The 20,033-nt window shown below is 50.0% G+C and overlaps 1 protein-coding gene across 1 annotated transcript in view; it reads right to left on the bottom strand.

Annotated features, from left to right (window-relative positions):
* Nucleotides 1-20,033, bottom strand: part of GRAMD2A (GRAM domain containing 2A) — a 79,799-nt gene that overhangs the window by 11,361 nt on the left and 48,405 nt on the right. Inside the window, exons 4-10 of the mRNA XM_074965914.1 lie at nt 19,907-19,979; nt 19,218-19,321; nt 17,430-17,528; nt 12,953-13,024; nt 9,305-9,367; nt 2,513-2,669; nt 965-1,067 (exon numbers count right to left, since the gene is read on the bottom strand). Of these exons, the coding sequence (XP_074822015.1) occupies nt 965-1,067; nt 2,513-2,669; nt 9,305-9,367; nt 12,953-13,024; nt 17,430-17,528; nt 19,218-19,321; nt 19,907-19,979 (671 nt within the window). The remainder of the gene's footprint in view (nt 1-964; nt 1,068-2,512; nt 2,670-9,304; nt 9,368-12,952; nt 13,025-17,429; nt 17,529-19,217; nt 19,322-19,906; nt 19,980-20,033) is intronic.

The raw sequence follows: 20,033 nt of genomic DNA, 5'->3' as shown, positions 1-20,033 counted from the left end.
GAAACAGGCCATGCTAGCCCAGCTGTGAGGTATTCAACATCCCTGCTAGGCTCTGCAGCCACAGGGCTACTTCCAACCTTCTGCTGAATTCCTCTGACCACGTGCTTTCTCCTCTCCCCCGCCCCACCTTTACTCCTCTCCTCTTTGCAATCAGCGGAGCTGGCTAACGCTGCCACTCCCATCCCGCACTGATGCTAGCCTGACCCTCCAGCGCAACACACTGGAGCTGTGCGGGGGGCAGCAGAGCTCCGCGGATGCAGCAAAGGCAGCAGCTTTGAGAATTCCTGCGAGGATATGCATCCGAACCCGACCTGAGGGGAGTTGGGCACAGAGCTCTTCAGCAGGGGACGATAGAGAGCAGCAAAGAACAGGGATATGGTCGTGTGCAGTGTGGAACAGAACGCCTGCAATCAGAGGCAAACTAGGGTTTTATGGGGCCCTGGGCCAGAGCAAGTGGGGGCCTCTCCCCACCCCTTCCACCTGCAGTCCCCCCTGCCCCTCCTGGCACTCCTGCCAGGGAGTGGGGTTGGGGCATGGGGACTTCCCTTGCTCCCTTGCAGGAGCGCCGGGCGGATGGGGGAAGTGGGGTGTGCCCATTTTTCTGGGCCCCATTGGCTAATCCACCACTGCCTGCAATCCCTTTTTAACAGTGGAGGAAGCTTCCTCGCTGGTATTCTCTCCCGCTCCACTGCCAACGTGGCTGTGTTGCCGAGAAGGTGGCTCAATCCCAGGCCTTCTCCGCTGCTGGTGCCAACTGCGACGTGGATCTTTGTCTAGGTACTCGACTGAGCCCACATGATCTCTCACAGGCCTCTACAGGACTGTCAGATGGTAACGACTTTCAGTTGCTATTAACTTGGGTGTGACTGGACCAGTGAGCCCTAGGGAAAAAGATCTGCAGCCAGTGCACTTGGCTCCCCACTCTGCTCCCACGTAGCTGTCTGTATGCTGACTGCATGCTTACAGTACAATGAAGATTTTCAAGAGCTGATAATCAGATGGTCTCAGCTCTGCTACATAGTTTGGTTCCTCCTCCAATTCCTCCTCTTCTGTGTTTATTGCACTTTCTGAAACAAAAGCAAAGAGACGCCTAAACGAAACTGACAGACTGATGGTTAATCTAGCTTAAGGACCCTATTCAATTCTCTGAACCAGCCTCAAAACAGGTACAAAGCCCTGATATACCCTGCACTCCTGATCATTCACTACAGCTCTGTCCCTAGGGAAATGCATTTCTAATCCCCCACCCTTTCAATGAGTTTCTCTGCTTCAATTCCATTATACTAAGAACCTGTTCGATACTCACCACATCACCTGAGGGACGCCCAGCACAACTGATCTATCTCCTTCGAGAGGAAAATGATACTTACAAAGTAAATGTCTTTAATCCTTTGCTGCCCGGTTCAGGCAAGAAGGTACCTTCCCAAAGGGCAAATCCTGCTAAGACTCATGGCAGGTAACAGCATGAAGCCATGCACATCAAGGAGAGAAACATCCCTTTCAAAAGCAAGGCTGTCTGGGCACCTTCTGTAGATTTCCTGACCCACATTTCAGGACGGGTTGGCCAAACCCCTCTCACAATCAAGGGGAACACGGCTTCCACAGCAAGGTCTCCAACAGGGCAATCCAACCAGAGCTAAGCTCTTAGACGTGCTAATTACGCCCCAGGCTCAGCATTTCTCTTCTCTCATCAGAGCTGGATCTGAGGACTCTGCAAAGAAACCTGCTGGCAGCTTTCTGTGCTCTTTCTGCCTCAGACACGTACAGGGCAAGAGTTGTATTTAAACAGGGATCTCCTCTCCCAAGGAGGCGGCTCTGTTGGACAGTCCACTTCAGCTGTGGTCTTGGCTAGGCCTCCTGATCTAGGGAGAGGTCATGGGGTCCTCTCCCTGAGTGCGCCACAGGGGATACAGCTGCAGAGCAATGCACAGCGGCCCCACATGCACCTTCGCCGTTGGTGAATGAGAGTTACGTTCCACAGAGCCCACGAAACCGCTCTGACCTGAGCACACCCTTTGCATACACTGTCTCCAGAGCTCCAGTGGGAATATTCCTTCATCACATGGCCAGGATTCCCAAAGGGACATTTCTTCACACAAGAGGCAGCAGATACTACTTTCTCCTTCCTTGGAGGTCAGTGCTCCCATCTCCTGGACACTGTTTTCATGTCCTCCACCCACAGACGTGCACCAGGGCTACACAGGAGCCAGAGGAATGTATTCTCAGTTATGCAGCACTTGGCAGAGGTTTGGTCTATTGGGCTGTGAGATCTAGGAATGCTGAGTTTTAATCCCAGCACTGACCTGTATTCGTTGTGTCCCTAACCAAATGACGTCGCTCGTGCCTCTATTTCCCCATCTGTAAAATGTTTTCAATGCCATAAGCCAAACAAACAGTCAAAAGGAGCACAGTGGCCAGAGAAACGTCCCCAAAGGCCAATCACAGCAGTGAATGTAAATACACTGCCAGAGGTGGTTACTAGCTCTAACCCTCTGTCCCCAGCATCCCTCACCTGATACCAGGGGCTCCTCGGAATTAAAAGAGCTCTCCTTGGTGCTGAGGCTGCTGATGGACGCTCGGTGGATGCACTGGTAGTCTGCATCTGGGAGAGATAGGGAGAGAGATGCTGGGGAAACCTTCCTCCACTTCACTTCTGGGACGATCACCTCCTGTGGAAGACACTGAACATTAGCACCACACACCGCCACCCCCACTGCCAACAGGCATCCGAGAGAGCCTGGGCCTCCAGCACAGACCATCCAACACAGGAAGCAGTTTCTAGGAGAGGATCTAAGCCCAGGGTTCTCACTCTGTGAGGCACGTATCTGCTGGGCAGCTGTCTCCAGCCTGTTCTGCACAGCTGTGAGGCCCCCTCAAGGGCCTGCTTGGGCTGCCACTATCAGTCACATTCTCATTGCTTGGATTAGCAGCCTCAGAGACACTAGAAGCACAATACAGATTCTTTATCAAGTGTTGGAGCTGGATTCGTGCCAGGATAGAAAAGCACCATGGTGGGGGGCAGGAGGGCGTCCTTCCCAGAGCAGGCAGGGCTCGGAGAGCCGGTCCATGGCGGAAATACTGGGTGAGATTTTCAGAGCAACTTCAGGGTTTAGACAGATCTCCATTAATCTTAATGGAAGGAAGGGACCATTCTGATCAGTGGGTCTGACCTGCTGCACAACAGAGGCCAGAGAACCTGACCCAGGATACCTTGTCGCACACTCCATCCTGGCTAGCAGCACTTCTGACCCCCCTCGACTCTCTCCCAGGGCACCCCTGCAGTCTCAAGCCTTGTGCCTGCACCTCCCTGGGGTGGACTCCCACTCGTTTCCCGCTCTCAGCCTGGGTCTTGGACTGCAGCGCCCTGTTCCCCAGCCTTGAGTGCTCAGCAGGTCTGACTGGGCGTGGCACCTGCACGTCGCCCTGCAACGGGGTGAATGCAGAGAGTTCTCTTCGAGCATTGTTCCATCTTAACAGCAGGGACACAGCAATGCATAAGAGAAACAGGGTTTTAAAACAACAGTGCGAAGAGCTCTGTGTAGCTCAAAGCCGCTCTGTCTCTCTCACCAAGAGAAGCTGGTCCAGTAAAAAATCTTGCCTCACCCGCCCTGTCTCTCGGCTATTCGGGGACGAGGTGGCTAGGCCACTACCGGGACCATTCCAATAGCCCAGGTAGCGCTGCAGTTACTAGTGCAATAACCAGGTCAGATACAAGAGGCACAAACCCTCACAGCTCAGCCCCACGGCCGCCACGCTCTAGCTCGGCCGCAAGTTACTGGGCTTATCTTTCAGGCACACGGCCAATCTTGCTTTAAAAGATTCCCAAGTGACGGAGAATCTGCCATATCCCTGGTAAAGTTGCCCAACAGTTAATTACCCTCAGCATTAAAAATCTCCCCTACAGCCTCCACGAAGCATAAACAAAAGAGTGAATTTAAAAATCTTTCAGCATGTACAATTTGTGGCACTGCTACCACCCCCTCCTATGCGATTTCAAACCTAGCTACACTCCAGCAGACCTGGGCAGAGGCAGTTGTTTTATAAATATTTTGACAGATAAATTATATATTGCACAACTTATTTCTGGAGCTCACTATAAAACTCTTCCTAGTCAAACAATGCTAGAGCCTGAGCCAGATTTCTTGCTGGGGTTTAAACGCTTTGTCCCTTTCAGATGTTACCCCAGCCTTGCACTACCAAGGTGCAAGCAATCAAATCAGCGCACACCCCCTTTTTCACAACTGCAAACCCTACGCTGTGCATCTTGCCTGCCAGTCGCCTGCAGTGAGTGTGCGTCTTTGAATCCTTCCTTGGCGGATGCACGGCCTTATGCTGGAGCCTATGGAGGCCTCTCTGGGGAGCTGAGGTACCGAGACGTCAGGTTGAGTGTACAGCGTTGAATGGTGAGCAAAAACCAGAAGTACTGCAGAGGGTCAGCGATCAGACCAATGTGTCGTGTTTTTCTTTGGCTAAGTGGCTGCGCTGCTGATCTGTACCTTCTGCTTGGTTTGCTTGCATTAATTCTACAGCTGCAGTAGCCTATCAGCATCTGGAGAGATGGGCCTCCCTTCACCCCACGCAGATTTCTGCTGTTTGAGGGCTATGGAGGGGATCTGACTAAAACACTTCCCAGTTCTCATGCTCACTAGCCAAAGTTAAAAATACTGCTTTTGCTTCCTTAATTCTGGAAGTGGAAATTTAAGAGGAGATTCAAATCTCACACTGCTGGAAAACAAGAGAAACTATGCTGGTCTTGCGTTGTTTCCAGTTGGCAGCTCTCAGGTGTGGAGGGCAGCCCTTCCTCCTTGGGAAGTCTGCTCTCCACCCCCTTTGGGTTTGAGGAGCCCCATGCAGTGGCTGGGAGAGGCGAAGAGCCATTGCTGTGCTGAACCACGTAGGGGTCCCAGTGGGCGGGTGGTGGGTGAAGCACTGGCAGGATTGGGCCCTTGCTCTGGAGGGGAACAGTGCCTGGTGTGTGCTGGCTGGGAGATGGGGAGTTCACACAGCCGCTCCTTGCTAGGAATAAACTGGCCCCTGTCCAGTCCTGACGTGGAGCGGTTGACAGCCACTCTGAGGTGCCACACAATGGGGTTTGGACACGAGGCTGTTCGGCTCCGCTCTCCCCGTCCTGGTCATCAGCTCCTGCGAGTGTTTGTGGGGAGGGGCCAGTGTCTAGGCCTCACTGCGGATGTGTGTGCTGAGCCACAGCAAGCTGCGCTGAGCATAAATCCGACTGCCCTGGGCACCTGGAGGGTAGAGGCAGGGTCCTGGTGTGTGCCCTGTGTCAGCCAGCTCCCCCCGTGCCTCACCCCAGCAGCCAACTGGAAACACCACAAGCCCTGCTCCCTTGTTTTCCAGCCCCCTCGGCTCCCCTTTCTGTGCCGAGACTGGAGAATACAGAGCTTGCGCAGCTGTGTGGGTGAAGTCAGCCCAGGCTAGGGTTTTACAAATGCCTCTTCCTGCGCCAGAGATCCAGAGGTGAGAGGGACACTCAGAGCCCTGCCAACAGCTCCTCAGACAAGAGGTCTGCTGCATTCCCCTTGACACGGTAGTGAGGAGTGGGAGTAGCAACTGCACCAAGCAGTCAGAGCTACAGACTGATCTGCAGGGAGAGGGACTCATGGGATAGTTTGTCCTTTCCTCCACCTCCTCCTGAACTGGCCAGGTCACTGGTCAGCTTCCAATAAGTCAACCAACCCCTGCACTGGTGTGTGTTCTAGGAGGATGAATCAAGTCATTGTCTTCAAACGAGGGGTCTTCTCTGGAGACTCCTCTTCCTACCCCACCGATTCATCGTCCTCTGCCTCCGGGCTTCTCTCTGCCCTGGAGATTGGATGTGCTCCCTGCAGAGTCCAGCACGGCTCCTGTTAGTCCTTCCTTCCTGCCCCATGGCAGGAGGCAGCTGGTCCGTTAGGCCAGGGAGCAAAAGCCCCACTCGAAGGATCTACACGAGAGGCATCTTGGTGCAAAGCACTCACACATGAGCACTGAGTGATTCTCAGAAACCATGTCCACAATGGGTTGCGGAGAAAGCTGTCAGGATGGATTCCTCACGCTCAGCAGCACTACATGACCTGAACTTCCGGCCAGCTGCTAACGATACATATGCTGTCCCTAAATATGCTGTCCCTAAAGCATAACATAGAATATGGTCTCAGGTAAGATGCTGCCAGCTTCTTCAAGTTGGCGCCTTAACCCCCAGCCTCCCTGGAAGCTCTGCTGGATGTGCTGCTCTACTTCAAATCCCAGGCTAGAAAACAAGGTGGGATTTGTGCTCTGGGAATTCCAGCCCGGGGAGCAAAGCATCTCTGTGGCACACAAGAAGGTGCATTGCAAATACTAAGCGTGCAATTGGTCTTACAGATCCTTGTTGGAGGCAGGTAGCTTCACTCGGGCTGTTAAGGGCTTCAGCTACAACAGGACCTTTTAACCAGCAGTTCCTATGCTATTACCCATAATCTTGCCTTGTTCACACTCACCATTAACATTATCTATAGGCCAGAACAGCTGTCCCTCATGGGAGGCCTGACTCCTGGAAACTCTGAGCACTTTATGGTGCATTAGGGAAATGGCTAACAGATAATAACCAGTTGCTTGGCAAAGTAGAAAATAACTGGCCGCGATAAAAGATGATTATCAACACAGTTGTAAAACCAATACAAGAGCTGCAAAAGGATTATTAATCACTGAAAGGGCCTCTGCAGCGTGGCATGAGACCACATGACAGGCCATGTAACATAAGGAGAGGTGAGCAGAAACAGTAACAGGCTAGGGCAATGTCTGCTCACATGGACAGAGACACTGGCTAATCACCTCAATGAGCTGCCTCCCTGAGATCCAGGTGAGAAAACCTACCCCAATGCTGGAACAGCTTTCAGAATGGATTTTGAGCCACTGACAAGCGCGCCAGGGCTTCCCTGACACCGTCACAGCCAGCAGTGAGAGTGCACGTCCCCTTTGCTACGTCTGCAGGGGCAGGCACGGAAAGGAAACGTACGTGGATCCTGCTCTGAGTGGATGAAGCAGACACAGCTGAGCCAGCTTGGGCCCACGAATCACAGTAGCCAAGGCTCTGGGTTTTCTCATTTCAGGGCACAGAGCCCTCACTGTGGGACAAGGCTTTTTAAAAAAAGGCCCCAGGAGAGAAGAGTCATCCCATTGTTACAACAGGATCCCATTAAGGTGGGGACCCCAGGGGCTAGAGCAGTCAGCTGGCCCATAGACAGACATTTACTCTCCCGGTCACTAGAGAGACTTCGCAGCAGGATGGGGAGCTGAAGGGCTTTGGAAGGAGCCAGCCTGGGCTGAGCAGATGGGATACTTTCCCCTAAGCAGTCTGCAGAGATTATCTGACTGCTCCCTTCCACGGGGCAGCCATTCCCCCGCAGTGCACACAGAGAGACAGGTCTCCATTTTGTGAAGGCTGTGAGAGCTTTACTTCGAAAGCTGCTGTTTCTGAAAGCGACGCAGCCTTGTGTGACAGCAGCTGCAGAAAACGAGGATTTCTGAGGGACCGGTGCATCTCAGCGCTCCTGGCACAACACAGAGAAGCAGAAACACAGCTTCTCTGGGGCACACAGCTACCGTGCGGTCACGAGCTTCAGAATCAGGCCATTACAAGAGAAGTCCAGTGGTCAAAAAATCCAACACTTAAAAGCTGTTGTCCTAGCCCCAGTTAACCCCTGCTGGAGACTCATTTCCTCTGCAGTGACTTGCATACCAACAGCATTGTTCGTATATGTCAGTCTCTCTCCGATTAAAACAAACACCTGTACAACCACCACGTGGTGCACACACCTTATCTGAGTAACTTGTGCTTGTACTGCTGTAGCCCTCAGCTCGCTTAGCCCCAGGTCCTTCCAGCAGTTAATCAACATCACGCGAATGTAAAACAGATCGGAAGCCCTTTGGTCTTCCTAGAACACTACTGGGTTCTCTACCACCACCACCACCCTCTGACTTTCCTCACCACGGCTCAGGAGGTGTCTGTATCGAAAACTTGATACATCTCAGTGAAAACGTGTCTTGACCAGACTGATTTATTTCAAAACTCGGGAAACATCTTTGACAATTTCCTACACAAGACACTTGCTGTTCAACCAGCAACAACTGGGACGTTCCAACAGTGCTTGTAAGGTCTCAAGCCGTGCAGCTGCCATAGGGATTTCACTCTGGGGGCAGCACAGTTACCTGCCCTAAAGGCAGAGCTGGTCGGGAATTTTTTAACACCACGTTTTTTCCATTGGAAAATGCCAATTAGTGGAAAGGAAATGTCACAGAAAAAGATCAGTTGCAACTAAACTTTCTTTGGGAAGGTTTTTCAGGTCCAGGTGAAAGAGAGAGACCCACCACCCCAGAATAGTCAATAGCATCGTGGGCAGGGCACTGACATCCCAGGGGAGTGCCCTTGCCACCAGGCTATGGGGTATTATGGGGTGGCTCTCATTTGCGCTCTCTCTCGCTCATTATTTCCAGGAAAAATCTGAAAAGCTCCAGTTTTTGTTCCAATGCAGAATGAAGTCAAATTTTGAAGCCACAAAATTTGTCACAAAATGGAATTCTTATTTTCCAGCCAGCCCTACTTAACATTTCTGCCAACATCTTTGTGCTTTCTGGTGTGCTGGGATTTTCATGTAGAGTTATTTCCCCTGCAAATACAAATAATAAAAATAAAAGCTGATCTTTGAGTCTGATCCGTTGGTGAAATGGTTGAACAGAAAGTTTAAGAAGTTTTTAATCTATTGGGAGTTTTGCTCGTTTAATCATGTTCCCCGCACGTTATGAGTGTTTAGGACTCAGGCCGCTTTATTCAATTTGAAGATCTCAGCTCTAACCAGCAACGAAGAAGCTGTTTGAATGTCAAGCAGATTTTATGTCTATTAACCTGGACTAGACACTTGAACATAAGCCTTCAATTCAGGCATCAACACAAGGTTTTCCAAATGATCCCCTTCACACCATTAATATCCATTTCTGTCAAGTCACACTGGATTCTGTCAAAAGATCCTGCAGGCCATGCTAAAAAATGGAGCATAACCGTGACCTTCCCTAACAACCAACGTTAAACATGATTTTGGCTGTGGGAGGAAGCAGGCAGAGGAGCTGGTGTTCACCACACTCCAGTGCTGCTTTTGGCAGGTTCAAAGTGCAAGGGGATTTTATTAAACTTGCTAACACTTCAAACAGATGCTTCACAGCCTGCAGCATTAGTGCTCGTATGGTCACTGCAGAGGCATTTTACCAGGGGCATTCTGTGATATTCTATTGTTGTTATTGATTCCTTGTTTGCAAATATGGCTCTTACCAGGGATACAGAATCAGGTTCGTCTGTGAATTCTTTCAAACTCAAACTCTTCTTACTTGAAACCTGGAAGAGAGGGAGGAGCAGATGTTACCAACCCATCACCAGGGGATCTCCACTTCTCTGCTGGAAGGCACTGAATGGAGCATCCTGACTAGGACACTCCTCTGCCCCTCTCTCCCCCAGCAGAAAGTTATAGTAACTCTGGGTTCCGAAACTGCTGGCGAGCCTGTTAAGAACATTGCCTGCAGACAAACTTGCCACGTGCAAACCCTTAGGGGTTGCAGCTCCTGTAGATGTGACTTCTGGAGAAGGGTTTCTGGCAATGGGTTATTCCAATGGAGACAGAGTGCTCAGGCTAGACTGGGCTGGAGAAGAGGTGAATGAGGAGTCAGCAGCATGCAAATGTTTGTTCTCGTTTCCAAGACTGAACAAAACCAACATAATGTAAAGACACTTTGGCAACAGTCTGGGCTTGGGGAGGATGTTAGGAGCTCCCAGCTTTGCGTCCCAGCGAGCCAGACCCATGACCAGGCTTTGGGTAAGTCATTTCCCTTCTCTGTGCCTCAGTTTCTCCTCCCTGTAAAACAGGTAACCCTGCTTGGGGGTGGAAGCAAAAACTCCTGAGGCACAGTTATTGGGTTTCATCTAATTTGGCTGTCAGGATGAATCAGCAGAAGAACTCTGCAAGTCCATGGACGATCCTAGCTCCTTACAGCCTGTTACATGCCAGAGGCACTTTTCTGGATTAAGCGTACCTCTGAATTAGACTACACACCCAGATGGCTCAGAATAAAGACATCAAAAATAAGGTGGTTCTTTGGAGGCTGTTTATCCTCACCACCAGGTTAAGGACTGATGGATTTCTTCCCCTCAGACTTTTATTTTTAAATTTCCCCTAGGATCTAATTTGTACCAGGGTTTTTATTCCAAAATTTAAAAGCCCTGTAAAGAGAGTGTAAGAACACAAATCCTGGCAGAGCCAGTGTTCTTATGCTGAGGTTATAAATAATGCACATGCACACCATTAGAGCAAAGAAATTCCCTTGGATTCAGCCTAATTTATCAGTGACCCAGAAACTGCTGTAACTGGCGGCAGCAGAAATTCAGGCTCTCTAGGGATGCGACATGTGAATTATGTATCACGGGCCCGATTCTGCTCCCGGAGAAGACAATGGAAACAGGATCAATCCCAATGTTATGACATTAGCCGCCAAGTGGATTTTCCACAATGTGAGCTGCCACTTGACAAAGACCATCTTCACCTCCAGGTGTAAACGGAATTAGGGATGGTGAAGGCAAGGTGTACACGTTAGAGGATGGCTCAGACAGCTCAAGCAAATGGAGCATCCATAATGTTCATCCAGGTGGGGTTTGAACCTATCCCCCCTCTCCCCCGCCAAAGAAGAATAAAAAAAAAATTAAAACCCAACCCCAGAAGTGAGTATGTTTTAAAGTTAAGAAAGTCAAATGGGTGCTTTATAAAATGCAGTGTATGATGTGAGAGAAACACAAGGTGGGTGTACTGGACCAACTGCTGTTGGTGAGAGAGACAAGCTTTCGAGCTCTTCCTCCGGTCTACTCCAAAGGCTGCGTCTCTCAGCATGATAGCAATAAAAGGTATCACCTTGTCTGTCTAATATGCTGGGACCAACACGGCTACACCACCACTGTATAGAACCATGGGCAGTTTAACAGCACAAGTTAGGATATGTGATTTAACTCCCACTGATAAGTCCAGTAGCAACACTGCACTACTGTGTGTGTGCATGCAGGCACGCGTGCGCACGCACACACACAGAGGTAGGAGGCAAATTACCTGGACACATGTATTTCCTTATATTAAGCATACACAACTTTCCATCTTCAAAGCACTTTAACAAATTCTCACCCCACCCCATGCATGATCCCTATTTTACAGGTGGTGAACTGGGCACAGAGAAGTGCAGTCACTTGCCCAAGCTCATGTCAGTGTTAGATCCAAGGAGGGTGGTCTTGTTGCTGAAGTGCAGGACTGACTGCCTGATGCTTCTATGCCCAGCTGCCACAGATTCCCATATGACCCTTGGGCAAGTCTCTTAAGCTTGCCACACCTCAGCTTCCTCCTCCATACGATATTGCTGACCGACCTCACAGACGTGCCGAGGCCGAGTTAAGTCACGTTTCCTGTATTCGTTTATTTGAGGGCGACAGATGGAAAAGCCTTATTGGAACATCCTGCCCACGGCTATGATCTGGCTCAGACATCATCCCACCCTCCAGCGGAGTCACTTCAGTGACTGCCCGAGAATGAAACATTTGGTGAGCTCTGCACTGCGGCAGAACGCACAGCACTCAGACAGAGCTTTACGCAGCAGCCATCTATGTAGGTACTGGCTTAATAGGAGAGGGGATTTGTCTGTGTTAAGGGCAAGAACAGCTCAGCCGTTCTGCTCCCCGAACTGTGAACGAGAATCTGAACAGCAGGTTTATCCCCAATGGCCTGGACTCATTTATTATGAATGGAAACATTGAGGTACTAGCATTCCCTGCATGGGGCCTATCTAAATTAAGGTAGCTGGGGAGGGCTGGTTGATCTAATGGAAGATTCCACCTAGAGGAAACTAACCTCAGCAGCCAGGAACATGCTCTCTCACCCCAGGCCGTATCTAGGCATAGTCGGAGCCACACAAGCATTCTGGAGAATGTTGGGGAGGTTCAAGGAGCTGACTGATAGCTAGGGCATAGACCCAGCTTGATACGATCATTTGCTCCAAGGCACGGTTGCAGAAAAGGGGTGCTGCCAGCTCCCCCCCCCATTCAGGGAGGGCAGTGCCTGCCTGGCACTGGGGCCTGTGCCGTGGGACCGATGTCCTGGAAGCCTTTCCAGGTGAAGATAATCTCATGGATTTATTATGGTCCTGATTTCTGAATGGCTGTCTTTGGCAGTACTGCCATTTGCCAGCAGAGGGCAGTAGATCAGCCTCCCCCATGTCCCTCCCTTAGGGCCTGTCCCTGGGGAGTCTCTCAGCCACGGATGCTGGCACATGATGCTCCCCAATGGGGACTATGGGAGCAGAGGGGATACCACTGTCCAGCATTTGAGGCAGCTCCTCCAGCACTATCAACGCATCTAAGCCCTATGGTTCTGTTGGGGGCATCTGTTGGTTCCTATCATGCAGGGACAGACCCAATGCTCCTCTCTCATCACTAATCCAGGGACCATTAGTAACAGGCATTTGAAGCTGGTCGCACAAAGTCACAGGGGAAGATGCTCTTGCTCCCGTGCCCATTCGAGCTGCTCCTCCATCGCCGGCGGTGGATGTCCAGATCACCCTGCCTGCATCTGCGCCACTGGGCGGGGGAGTCGCAGACCGGTGAACAAACAAAGCCATGCAACTTTGAGACATGAGGCTGCAATGTTTGATCCATCAAGCAAACCCTCCAGAGTCCGCTCTGCAGCAGCGTCCAGGACAGCTGTTCCCAGGGGACACACGGGGAAAATGCAGAACCTTCCACCATCCCAGAGAGGGGACACACGTCACACAATGCATGTGAGCAACGGATACAGTGATGCCACCATCCAAGCACAGTGCTTTCAGGGCACGCACCTCAGCCTCCCTCCAACCAGCTGGCAGGAGCTACTGGGTTTGTGATGAACTAGAAGGGTACCTGTAGGTGCGTGCAGACTCTCCTCAGCACATCGTACACGCTGTCTCGAGAGATCAAGGACACAAAGATGTACTGAAAACAAACAGAGAGAGAAGCAGCAGTGAGAGGCTATCCCCGTTCAACACATGACATTGGCCCAGAGACACAGGCTCCTCTCTCTGCTGGGATGCTCAGAGTTAGAGCCAAGAGCACATTGGAGTTCTGGTTCCTGTTTCACAGTGTGAGCATTTAAATGCTCACCACCACGCTAAGCGCTCTGTTGAGATGCACAGGAGCAGGTTACAAAGAGCCGGTGCTGCAGCCTGTCGTGTGGCAGACTCAGCACAGCGTCATGCTGATGGACATGGGAACAGCTCGTTTTGCAAACAGAAAAGCCACCCGCAATGGCATTATGGTTCTGTGCAGGAACACCAGGACCAGCGACATTCCACTCCCAGAGGGGAGACAAAACTCTCCTCCCACTCACAGCAGTGGCAGTTCTGTCACCGACTTCAGTGGGAGCAATTAGGCCAACAGTGGGTACCTTGAAAAACCCACCTTTCAAGTCACTAACAAAGCAAATTTAAGGTTTAAGACCAATAGGACTTTGCTTCTATGTACTGTAGAGTGGCTTTCAGCAAGTGTTCAACTCTAATGGGTTCTAGAGAGCATGTCTTCAGCCAGCACTAAAATGCAGCCACCTCTGGGGTGGTATATTGGATTATCAGCACTAGTACTCACTAATCATAGAATTTGGACTGGAAGGGACCTCGAGAGGTCTTTTAATCCAGTCCCCTGCACTCATGGCAGGACTAAGTATTATCTAGACCATCCATGACAGGTGTTTGTCTAACCTGCTCTTAAAAATCACCAATGATGGAGATTCCACAACTTCCCTAAGCAATTTATTCCAGTGCTTAACCACCCTGACAGTTAGGGAGTTTTTCCTTGCTGTGATTTAAGCCCATTGCTTCTTGTCCTATCCTCAGAGGTTAAGAAGAACAATTTTTCTCCATCATCTTGTAACAGCCTTTTATGTGCTTGAAAACTGTTATTGTGTCCCCCTCAGTCTTCTCTTTTCCAGACTAAACAAACCCAATTTTTTCAATCTTCCCTCATAGGTCATGTTTTCTAGACCTTTAATCATTTTTGTTTCTCTTCTCTGGACTGTCTCCAATTCATCCACATCTTTCCTGAAATGTGGTGCCCAGAACTGGACACAATAGTCCAGTTGAGGTCTGATCAGTGCAGAGTAGAACAGAAGAATTACTTCTTGTGTCTTGTTTACAACACTCCTAACACATCCCAGAGTGATGTTTGCTTTTTTTGCACCAGTGTTACACTGTTGACTCATATTTAGCTTGTGAGCCGCTATTTCTTCCAGATTCCTTTCCACAGTACTCCTTCCTAGGCAGTCATTTCCCATTTTGTATGTGTGCAACTGATTGTTCCTTCCTAAGTGAGTACTTTGCATTTGTCTTTATTGCACTGAATATAATGTAGGAAAGGAAATGAAGAATGACTATTTCACTTGCAACTAGGGAGGACATTAGACAGGTAAGAGCTGGGACTCCAGCCAGGACTCTGGGGCTGGTCTCTAACTCAAGGAGAAAAGTGAGATAATTAATTAGTTGGAACCACAAGTGCGGGCTTCTAATTTTCCCTGTAGGTGCTCAAACCCCGCTCAGCCCCAGAACCCACCCCCCACTCCACCCCTTCTCCCAAACCCCCACTCTTGCCTCGCTTCTTCCCGTCCCTGCTCTACCCCCATCCCTGACCCCATCCACCTCTTCCCCAAGGCCCTTCCCCTGCTCTGCCTCTTCCCACCCTCACTCCACCCTCGCCCTGTTCTGCCCTTTTCATTGAGCACGCCTCATCCCCACTCCTCCCCCTCCTTCCCAGCGCCTCCTGCATGCCGCTGAACAGCTGTTCTGTGGTGTACAGGAGGCATTGGGAGAGAGGGGAGGAGTTGATCAGCGGGGGCTGCAGGCGGGTGGGAATGGGGAGTAAGGGGGGGGAGCTGGCTGCCGGTGGGTGCTATGCACCTGCTAATTTTTTTCCGTGGGTGCTCCAGCCCTGGAGCACCCACAGAGTTGGCACCTATGGTCAGAACAGTCAGAGTTTTGGTGTTAAATTTTTCCCCAAAGGTAGAGGCTCCAGCATCGCAAGGCCCCAGCATTGTGTGGGCCATTAGCAGTACTGAAGCCTCCATAGGAAGAGTTCCATCTACTCCACCATTTCCTACCATCAACAGCAGGACACATCGCTGGCCACCCACTTGTATTCTGCATGGTTACCCTCCAAGTGAGGAGCCCTGTTTCTGTGAGAGAGCAGCGCACGGAAATTTACATGACCCTTTTAGAAAGCAGGGTTCTTGCGAAGTTTGCTCGACTGCACAGCAGAACAGAGCATGGATGGGGAAAAGTGTCTGGTGCGTGCACATAATCAGTGGGAAAATAAGTAAGTGACAATACCATTTTCCCCCAGAGAGCCCAGCTTAAAGTCTTTTATCTCCCACTGTTAAAGATGTCACTGCCAAGCTGGCATTTCCCAACAAGAGGCTGTTTTCCATGCTGCTTAGTTTTGCTCTCACATTTTAGTGCCAGGAGGAGGGGTGTACAGAAGGCTGGCTGTCTCCAGAAGTTCCTTCAAGCTGCTGAGTTTTGCTACAGATGAAGCTAACGCTCACTTCAAAGTGTCTGTTCTATTATAGATGTGTCCTCCTCTGCACTCTGCATCCCTTGCGCAAACAGCGACTTGTTTGCTGATTAAGTGGGGATTTCATTTTTTGAAGCACATTAACATTCCAAACCAGGTTTTTAAGTCTCAGCTACCCATTCTCTTCCAGCTGCCATTCCCTATGGGATACCATGTCCAGGACAAGAGCATCTGCAGGCTATATCTGACCGGTCATTCAGAAGAGAAGTGGCTAGATTTAAGCAGAAGCATTAGAGAATTCTGCTCACAAGTTCAGATGAACTGGCTGAGCATGCGGGAAGGTCACATGCCTCTTGATGTTATTATTTCAGGATGCCGAGTTCAGAAGACTAATACGCAGAGACTTGATAGTGTGAAAGGATTCACAACTAGAGGGGCTGGCACACAGAGTTTTTTTTAAATGTTCAGATTCAACAGTTCTGCAGAAGAATCCCCCTGGTTCAATGGCTCTCCACCATCCTTTCCAGACCCCCACCCCAAAATCAAATTTAAAAACATCGAAAGGTTTCAATTTTTCCAATTCAAAACAATTGCTTGGTTTGAATTTTACTTCAATTTGATTTTGAAAAGGATAAACTTGAAAGCAAAATGTTCTGTTCAACCCCCAGCATTGTTAACTGTTTCGATTCAGCCACCGGACTGAAAGATCAATTATTTGCACAAATCTGCTCTCAAGTTGTGCTGGTTTGGGCCTTTGGAAGCCATGGGGAAGAGCTGGCTAAGGCAGTGCTGGGGCCTAGGACATGGTGCTTGTCCCTTCAGTTCAGCAGTGTTCCAAAATCCCAGCATGGGGCCATGGCCGCCAAGGGGCCAGCTGAGAGGAGACATCGTACCAAGGGCCTCATCATCTGCGCTCTTTAATATTCCATGGGATCCTTTGCAGAAGGAGCATTAGCTAGATCTGAACAAAACTCACATAACACAAGACGCTGGGCACAAACCTGGATAAGTCCCCCCGTTTCTCTTGGGTGTTGGGCTAATGGGGTTGCCTGGAAGCCAATAGGAAGGTAACCAGGTTCAGTTGGGTTTCACTTTGTGTCGTCTCAACAACAAAACATAGTTCACAGGCAGGGGAGAGGGGGTGAACTGAAAGCAAAGATTCTCCCAGCTGTAGTGTCTGCCCTCAGGCCCTAGCCAAATTCCAGTATGCGAATGACATTCTGCCTCCGCACACATCCCCTGTGGTTCCAGTTGGGGATGCGAATCTCCTCTTCATTTCCTGGCCTAAATTGTGTAGTGTTACTGTAAGCAGTTATGGTGCCAAGTATCAGAGAGGTAACTCCGTTAGTCTGTATCCACAAAAACAACGAGGAGTCCAATGGCACCTTAAAGACTAACAGATTTATTTGGGCATAAGCCTCCTCGTTGTTTTTGTAAGCAGTCAAACAGCTGCCATGCCCCACCACAGAAGTGGCTGCACCAATTAAGGCCCATCCTTCATACCTTACTCACACCAATGCTCATTGCCTTTAATGGGTGTTTTCCCTTAAGTATGAAGTGCACAATTGGGCCCATGTTTGCTAAGCATTTGGGGATGGTCTGGAATGAGAGATGCTATGTACATTTGGGGTTAGAATACTAGACGAGTTGCCAGTCATCTCAGCAACGTGACACAGAGCAGCTATCCAGAGGCTGAGTGGGGCAGAGCATTCATGCTCCGTCACATCACAATGGTAGCTGTGAGATGCAGGGGAGCACCTGGGGGCCTTCTGTCGGATTAGACTCACACATCAGACCACAGCACAGCAGCTGAGTAGAAATAAGACCCCCAATCAGTTACCTTTCTGCTGGCATTGGTGGTGATAGCCAGCCCATTGGGCAGCAGCCGGGCCGTTTTGTGCTTTTTTATCAATTGAACCGAGACCACCGGGATAACCACCTGAAATGTAAAACACACACCAGGTAAACGCACACGTACTATAGGTGGGGATCCAACAGTGAGGAGCGAGCACCACAGAAAAGCCCACGAGGGAGCTGGCAGTTCTGTGTTCCATGCAGGAACTGGAGACTATGCAGTCAGTAAGGCATGGGGTCATGCAGGGTATGTTTATGCTGCAATAAAAGACCTGCAAGGGGAGCAGGGTGTCAGAGGTGAGGCTCCAGCCTGAACGCCTACACTACAATTTTACAGCCCCGCAGCCCACAAGCCTGAGTCAGCTGATACAGGCTCTGAAACTCGGCGCCGTGGGTATTTCCCCACCCCCTCAGTGTAGACTGCCAATACCCACACTGGCCAATGAGGATTAAACATAATACGAAACAGCTGCCTGTTAACGGAGCTCTGTGCACCCAGTGCACTGAATGATATGGGTGCTGTGGGAAAACAACAGTGTGTGATGGGCAACCTTAGTTCTCGCATTTCCTAACTTCTGAATGCTTGACTTTGCAACCTTAGTGATGGGTTTTTAACATAGTTCTGTGTGGAATTTCTTTAGAAATACGGTGATCCAATCTCCATTACACGGATGTCTAATTGCATCCTGTACATGATAGTAACCTGGGTAGCAATCATTGGCTGGGGACATCTTTATATTTACCGAGCAGGATCACCACACTCTGTGTATTAACCTTGGTTTGAAAAGGTTTTTAGTTTATACATTTTCAATATAATGAACACAAAAAGAGGCCACTGTCCAATACCTACAGAGCAGATCTTTGTCTAGGGACCTAGATAAGAGTCCTTGCACTCAAGGGCACAGTTAAAAATAAACCAGGATGTGGTTTCATAGCAGAATAACTTCACTGAAACATGCTCAACTCTGGGAGCTGACTCGCATTCCTTCTATCAGAGATCTGTTTAAATAGGACTATCCGCTGGTATAAATAATTCAGCGGCTCAGCACTGGTTTTAAAGGAAGTCAGTTCTTAAACAAACAGAACATAAATCCCACACACAAAAAAGCTACCCGTCAGCTACAGCATTAATAGGAAAATGTCAAATTACAACTCAAGCAGAGAGTTGAAAGGAAGATTCAGATCTGTTTCAGAATCCTCTAGGAGCCTTTGATCTTGAGGCACTGACAGTTTGAGCCTCTACACATAATTGCAGTGTGGAATTAAAAACGCAACACAAATAAACAATATTTCTATTAAGACGACTCGGAGGTTACTAGATACGTAGATGGCTCCCCCAGCAGTGCATGAAAATCCCCCGCCCCTGCTTATGGAGGGCTGATTTTGGCCCTACAGCATTATTTAACGGCTTAGGGCTGAAGGGAAAATGCATCACTTAGGAGAACATCTGTCAAAGTAACCCTTCACTGGGCGCTAGGAGTCGCATTGCATCCTGCTAAGATAGAACCTGGGCCAGGGGGAAAGGAATGGTGCAGGGGCTCCTGTCTAAGAGCAATAAATTCTAAGAGCAATAAAATCTCTCTATGAGTCAGCGCTACTGGCGTATGTGACAGAATGAGATAAGGGTTCATTAGGCCCACATGGGACAGAGGTCAGTGCTAGGCAGTGACGGGGAAGGGAGATCACCGCCGTATGCTGGCGCTGGTGTTTTGGGATCAGACGTCAGGCCTCTTCCCAAAGCGAAGTGTGGTGGAGAGCAACTGCGCTGCGTTACCTTGATGTCCTTCCCGAAGAGTTTTGCATAGAAGCAGAGCCAGTTGGGGGAGATGTAGAGCCGCCCCTGGATGAGGATGTCTCTCTGGAGCGCACAGGAGCAGACTGTAACACACACACACACACAGAGGTAGCATGGGGAGGGGAGAGGAACCCACAGACCTCGGATCCAGCCCCACAGCAAAACCCACAGAGCCCTGTGCTGATGCCATGCCTGGGGACTCCAGCATGTTGCCAGTCACCTGCCCTGAGATGCTGCTAGCTACGGTGGCCTGGGCATCCAGACAGAGATTTTCTCCCCCTTTCCAGGGACATCTGATGTTCATAAAAGCAAGGAACCAATCCCACTGTGCTAAGCACTGTCCCTCACAATTAAAGTGCGTGGCACGAGGTTGACAAACTCCCAACAGAGCCTAGGCTACGACGATCAAACTCCTTGGCCCCTGACCTCCAGCCGGGACTCGAAGACTGTTGTCTCCAGCATGCAAAAGCTTGTGTGTTAATCCACTATAGTATATGGGGACCCCGTGGGGTTCTGCATTTGTCGCCTTCCTCAGCCTCTGGTCTCAGCCACTGTCTGGTCATTGGTGGAACAGGGAGGGCCGCTGGTCTGACACCAGTGCAGCACCGAGGTTCTGTACAGAGGCCTGGGTCTCTCTTTACTCCCTCAAGACTGTTTCCACCACTCACCTTTCAAGACACTCTCCTCTGTGGGGATGTCCTTGAACAGCTTGTGGTACTGCGAGTTGTATTTATTTGGTGTCTAGAAATTAAAAAGACAGTCAGGTGGTCAGAAAAGCTACCTGGTGACCTGACT

The sequence above is a fragment of the Natator depressus genome, chromosome 10 (assembly GCF_965152275.1).
Source record: "Natator depressus isolate rNatDep1 chromosome 10, rNatDep2.hap1, whole genome shotgun sequence".
Lineage (NCBI taxonomy): Eukaryota > Metazoa > Chordata > Testudines > Cheloniidae > Natator > Natator depressus.
This window is presented reverse-complemented; position numbering and strand designations above follow the sequence as displayed.